This window comes from Nanorana parkeri, unplaced genomic scaffold (assembly GCF_000935625.1).
Source record: "Nanorana parkeri isolate BGI_ZX_2015 unplaced genomic scaffold, ASM93562v1 scaffold339, whole genome shotgun sequence".
Taxonomy (NCBI): Eukaryota; Metazoa; Chordata; class Amphibia; order Anura; family Dicroglossidae; genus Nanorana; species Nanorana parkeri.
In genome coordinates this window covers 605,869-611,893 of record NW_017306607.1, presented here as the reverse complement: position 1 = coordinate 611,893, position 6,025 = coordinate 605,869, and the positions used below count along the sequence as shown (strand labels likewise).

Below are 6,025 nucleotides of genomic sequence, written 5' to 3'. Positions count from 1 at the left end.
AAAAAAAAAAAAAAAAAAAAAAAAAAAAAAAGAAGATTTTATGAATTTATACAAGTTGACCTATTCTGCTGATGTTTTAAAAGAACCATTTGCATAAGTCTCAATCTCCTATAATTGATACAAAAACCAGGCAAAAAAATGGTGCAAGGTCTGAGAAATAAAACCTATCAGGAGAGATTGGGGGAACTTAAAATGTAGAGACGTTGGGGAAGAAGGAACAGGATTGATACCTTTACAGAGATTAAAAGGAGAACTATGAAGCGAGTGATTTTCACTCATCCTTCTAGTTTGAGCCGACGTGTGAGTTTCTTTGGAGCTACAGTTTCCCCAAGAGTTGGAGAACATCAAGCTGCAAGAACCTGCCTAGGACGAGCAAAAAGAAAGGCAAGACTTTGAGTGAAATTAAGAAAAGTCAGAAAAAGGATTTGCCAAAATTCAAAAAACACAGTCCTAGGCTAGGATTGCCCAATGCTTTCAAAGGTAAAGGAGAATTATGAGGCGAGTGAAAATCACTCAGCCTCATAGTTCTAGCCGACCTGTGACATTGAAACTGTCACACGTGGGCTCAGTAGATCGGGAAGTGAGCGAAAACATACAGTCGCTCGCTCACTTCTCGATCCTGTCCCTGCAGAGAGCCGAGATTGTCACTCACGGCTCCCTGCAGGGATTCCCCCCCTTCCCCATCGCTGACTGGAGGAATGAACAGGGGAGGGGGCGGGTACAGCTGGCTCTGCCTCCAGATAGGCTGAGCCAGCTGTGAATCACACTGCTGGGTGCATCTCAACAGTAATGTCGGGACCCGTCCCAGCTGTGGCAGTCTCAGTATACCGCGAGCTGTAGCTCCCTATATACCGAGCTTTGGGTCTCGGGAGGATGCTAGTTTGTGTCCTCCCGTGACCCTGAGGAGAACTATGGGGAAAAACACTGACCACATAGTTCCCTTTAAGTGTGTGCATAAGAAGGGCAACTTTCTCAATATGAAACCGCGCTCAAGAACACGAGGGCATGACTCAAGTCAAAGTTCAGGAGTAACGTTAGAATGTATTGCTTTAGCAAAAGAGTAGCAGATCCTTGGCACAGACTTCCATCAACGTTAGTAGGGATGCACCAATACCGATGCTTCCGCTGGCATGGGAAAAAACTTCCCGGGCAATCAGGAACGCCGGGCGGTGGGTAATAACATGCCCGTAAAGCCGCCTGGCTTCCCAAAGCTCCCGCCAGCTCCATGTTGTTTGGCCAGGAAACTGGCTTCCTAGCCAATCAGCAGAGCCGGCTTCCACGCCAATCAGGAAACCAGGCGGTGAGTAATGACCCGCCTCACGGCATCCTGATTGGCTGGGAAGCCGGCTTCCCAGCCAAAGAGCCGGCTGCTCGGCCAATCAGGAAGTCGGGTCATTACTCGCTGCCCGGCTTCCTGATTACACGGGAAGCTGGTTCTATGTTGCCCTACGGCACTGCTGGTCAGAGGAAGTATTCCTCCGACCGCAAGTTCCGGTTTCGGGGAAGGTATCGGAGCATTTTGGCGAGCACGAGTACTCGCCCAAATAGTCGGTATCGGCACAGATATTAGTATCCCTAAACGTTAGCAAGTCAAAACAATAAAATTATTTAAACAGGTCCACACAAAGCAAAAAAGTAAACATTTTTAAAAACAAAGAATAGATATACTGACCACTTGGTCTTTTTTCCCCCAGTCTGTTTCTGTAATGTAATGCAATACAAGCTTTTGCAAACTTGCAGGGACAAAATGTACACCCAATTTATTAAAAAAGACAAGTCTATTTTAAAACTGGGGGAGTACCAAAAAGAAACAGAAAATCCATGCAGTCACTGAGAAATCTCCAACTCCGAACACACGCCACCCCTGCTAAGCACAGAAGGACCCAACATCAGCCCTCGTGTTTGTAAGAGCCACAACGTACCTGGTACTTGTCAATCCACGAGATGTACGTGTCAGGCTCGATTGCTGTGGACTTCCCGAAGATTTCCACTTCTGTGACAGATTCAGCCAGCAGCTTAGCCAATGTCACCCTCATTTCTTTCTCCACGAGTGTGAGCCATTCATTGATTTTGGGATGTTCTGTGATGGACACCGGAGTCTTGAACATCACCTGTAGAACAGAGATGGTTTTAGAATGCCATATGAAAGTAATGTGCCAGAAAAACCCCGATCTTGCTTTGTTCCCCAAAAAAAAAAAAAAAAAGTCAAAGAAAACATCTGAACATATGGACTTAAGGAGAACTATGAGGTGAGTGCTTTTCACTCACCTCATAGTTCTAGCCGACGTGTGACAATGAAACTGTCACAGGTCGGCTCAATAGATGGGGAAGTGAGCGAACACATACCATTGCTCGCTCACTTCTCGAACATGTCCATGCAGAGAGCCGTGACAGTTACTCGCGGCTCCCTGCAGAGATTCCCCTCCTCCCCTGTCCGATCCTCCAGCGCTGACTGGCGGAACGGACAGGGGAGGGGGTGGGTACAGCTGGCTCTGCCTCTAGATAGGCAGAGCCAGCTGTCACTCACGCAGCTGGGTGGATCTTGACAGTAATGTCGGGATCTGTCCCGGCTGCGGCGCTCTCAGTATATAGGGAGCTGTAGCTCGCGGTATACTGAGCTTTGGGTGACGGGAGGACGCTAGTTTGTGTCCTCCCGTTACCCTTAGGAGAACTATGGGGAAAAGCCCTGACCCCATAGTTCTCCTTTAACCTAAGGGCCAACATCTGGCCAGGATAGGAGAACTGGTCCTTCTCACTATAACCCCTGGGGCCACAGGTTCATAACCAAATACTTATTCCCACACAAATGCTATTTTTTCTGAATAAATCGTGCACAAGGTTTGCAACCGCACAGAGAAATCTCTGGAACCGATAGCAAAGACTTTTGTGGCACACGAGTCTACATAGCGGTGTTTCACAGCAACTCTCAGGAAGAAGTAAGTCAGTGAACTGATATGCTCTCCAGGAACAAAAGCAAAAACGCTTCGATCAGAAGATCTAACATTTCTAGAGGTGCACCGAAATAGAAAAAAAAAAAAAGGTCAGGCCGAAACCAAAATTTGTTATTTTATTTTTACTTTTTAAAATATTTTTATTTAATGGATTAATTTTTTACTCTTTTAGGGGCTTTGGGGAAATATTAGGGGCCTAAACAGACCCCCGGATATTTCCCTTTTAAAATAGAAAAAGAGGAGATAGAGGACTCTGTGTTCTCAATCTCTTTTTCTGCAGCCCCTGTTATCACTGAACAGGAATCCTCTATACTGAGTGTTACTGATCATTCATGAGGACATAGTATGTTTACTATACCTACAACTATGAATGAACAGGAGGGAATGTAGATCACTTTCCATTCATTCATAATTGAGGATATAGTAACCATACGTCCTCAATTATGTACAAACACTCAGTGTTCACTGACTGCTTGTACGCGCTCTCCATCCTGACAGCTGTCACAGGAGGCTGAGCGAGCGGAGCGGGAGGAGAGCTCAGCCTCCTGTGACAGCGCTGGCTGTCTTCGCCCACACACCGCTCTGTGACAGTAGGCTGATGTGGGAGAAGAGACGGCGGCCGCTCACAGCGTTCTCCTCCCGCAGCACTGGGCCGCCTGTGACAGTTTCTCTCCTCCCCGCTGGGACACAGCAGCGCCCAGCGGGGAGGAGAGAAATAATGGATGCACCGCTGTATCAGCCAGAAAAATTGCACTTTCTGGCATTATGCCAAAAGTGCCATTTTCGGGCGATACGTTTCAGGGGCTGATACATCGGTGCATCCCTAAAAATTACCTGCGACTTCCATAAAACCATTGTGGCAAAATTCTTCCATGTTTTTTGGAATTCTTCTGCAAGGCTCATGTTACATGTCTGAGCGAGCTACAGCTGAGAAAACTAGACAGCAGTGCACAAACCTCTAGGGACAAGGACTAAATCTGACTGCAGGAAGGCCTACAATGCAGATCTACAATGCACAAACCTAAGTAAAGTGGACCCAGGGAAAGAAAATAAGGCATACCTCCTCCCCTTCTCGTGAAGAGATTCCCAGAACAATAGAGCTGTCCTCATTTAGGATGATACTGGAGACCCCAGCGAACATCTTCTTGAAGTGTTTCTGCAGCTTGGGCACGTTCTTGCTGTTGCCGATAATTTCCAGCAGATCTTCATCACCAACAAAGTAGAATCTACACAGCGTGCAAAAATTAAAATATATGAAAGCCTTCCTGTTTGAATTCTGCATTAGTTCAATAACATTCCATTGTCCCATAGAGGAAAATACTTGAGAACTAGGAGGTGAATGATTTCTACTCCTCCTCATAGTGAGAGCCGACCTGTGACAAGGAAACGGTCACAGGTCGGCTCTATTGATTGGGAAGTGAGCAGAAACATGCAACCGATCCGCTCACTTCCCGATACTCTCCCTGTAGTGAACGGTGACCGTCAGTCACGGCTCCACGTAGAGATTCCCCCCTCCCCGATTATCCAGGGCTGACTAGATAGGCAGAGCCAGCTGTCACTCACGCAGCTGGGTGGATCTCGACAGTATTGTCGGGAATTCGTCCCGGCTGCGGCGCTCTCAGTACAGCCCGCGATATAGTGAGCTTTGGGTCACAGGAGGAGGTTAGTACATGTCCTCCCGTGAACCTAAAGAGAACTATGGGGAAAAAACACTTACTCCATAGTTTTAAGTTGTATGTCCAGTCAAATTGATTTTTTATAGATTTGGGAACAATTCGAACCCCTGGTCCTACTGCTATCATCCACCACTAGAAAGGAGATTGGTTTCACTTGACAGGAAGTGAGGGTAAATCTCAGCAACACTGACAGATACATTTGCATACACATTATCTTATGCAATATAGATCAGTTTAACCAGAAGAGGAAGGCTCTAGAGCTAGTACAGAAGAAGAAGATGTTAGGCTCTACTCCGACTCTGTGAATGAAGAGAATCTTCAAATGTCTTTATTGAAATGGGGATACGTCTGACACTGTATCCCCATTTTTGAGCAGTCGTGTATTACATCACTTATGTCAACTATGTACCACCTGATGTCAGACTTTAGTCTTAATATTTTTTTATTTAATGAAGCCTGTGGAAGCGTGCAAACAAAAAGAAAACCCCTGTGAACAAAAAAAGTGAATAGTGAAATCACTACACACAAAAACGTGCACGAGGGTGCTTTGGTCCTCTCTGATGAGAAGGGCCACAATTTCCTGAACACCTGGGGCGCAAGGCTCCAGACAGGGACAAGACGACTTTAGGTCCACCTACCGTAGGCAAGCAGACCCCGATCCTCTGGGACCTGCCGAAACAGGTTCACCGAGTACTAGATTGGGGGCTCCCCCGAAAGAAGACCCGAGTGGGAGGAGACAGGGGGCCCCATAAGGGCCACAGAATCTCCTCCCCAACTTCAGGAACAGGCCCGAAGGTACCTGCACCCTCAGTCTTCTGTAAAGTCAAAAAAGGTGCTCAATCGTGCATAAAGAGCCAGTGCACAAACCTGGCAGGCTGTCCGGTGAACCGAGCGGCCTAGATATAAAAATTGCCCAAGGCTAGCCAGAAGGCCTGCCTAAGAGTCGTGTTGCATAAAGAATGTGAGTGCCGTGACCTCGTGGCGGTGAGACTTTATAGTCTTAAACTGCATTTAAAAGTTTAATATCCAAGACTGTCACTTATTTTCTCTGCACTGTTTCTCACAGGATCCCATACTAAGTCATGCCGCACAACCTCAGAGAGAGATGCAGCATCTAATGAAGACACTGCTGCCGTACCATGAAGTGGTACACATTCCAAAAGCGCCACCAAGTCCTGCTCAAATTGACTTGCAATGTCCAAAGAGGCACTTACCGGGGGAAAGAAGACCTCTCCCTTTCCAGATACTCTCCCAACGCCTTCTGGATCTTTCCCAGTAAGTCGGCCAACCTTTCCAATGATCTTTGCACTCCCTGAATGTTCAGGACATCCATGACCAGGGGCGATTTGGTAACTTTCTTCATGAGGGACAAGAACTCTGTGCTGATACTGAAAAACA

The 6,025-nt window shown here is 46.8% G+C and overlaps 1 protein-coding gene across 1 annotated transcript in view; it reads right to left on the bottom strand.

Moving 5' to 3' along the window:
* DYNC1H1 (dynein cytoplasmic 1 heavy chain 1) overlaps positions 1-6,025 on the bottom strand; it is a 77,830-nt gene that overhangs the window by 48,634 nt on the left and 23,171 nt on the right. Inside the window, exons 23-25 of the mRNA XM_018558435.1 lie at positions 5,842-6,015; positions 4,012-4,177; positions 1,923-2,111 (exon numbers count right to left, since the gene is read on the bottom strand). Coding sequence (XP_018413937.1) covers positions 1,923-2,111; positions 4,012-4,177; positions 5,842-6,015 — 529 coding nt within the window. The remainder of the gene's footprint in view (positions 1-1,922; positions 2,112-4,011; positions 4,178-5,841; positions 6,016-6,025) is intronic.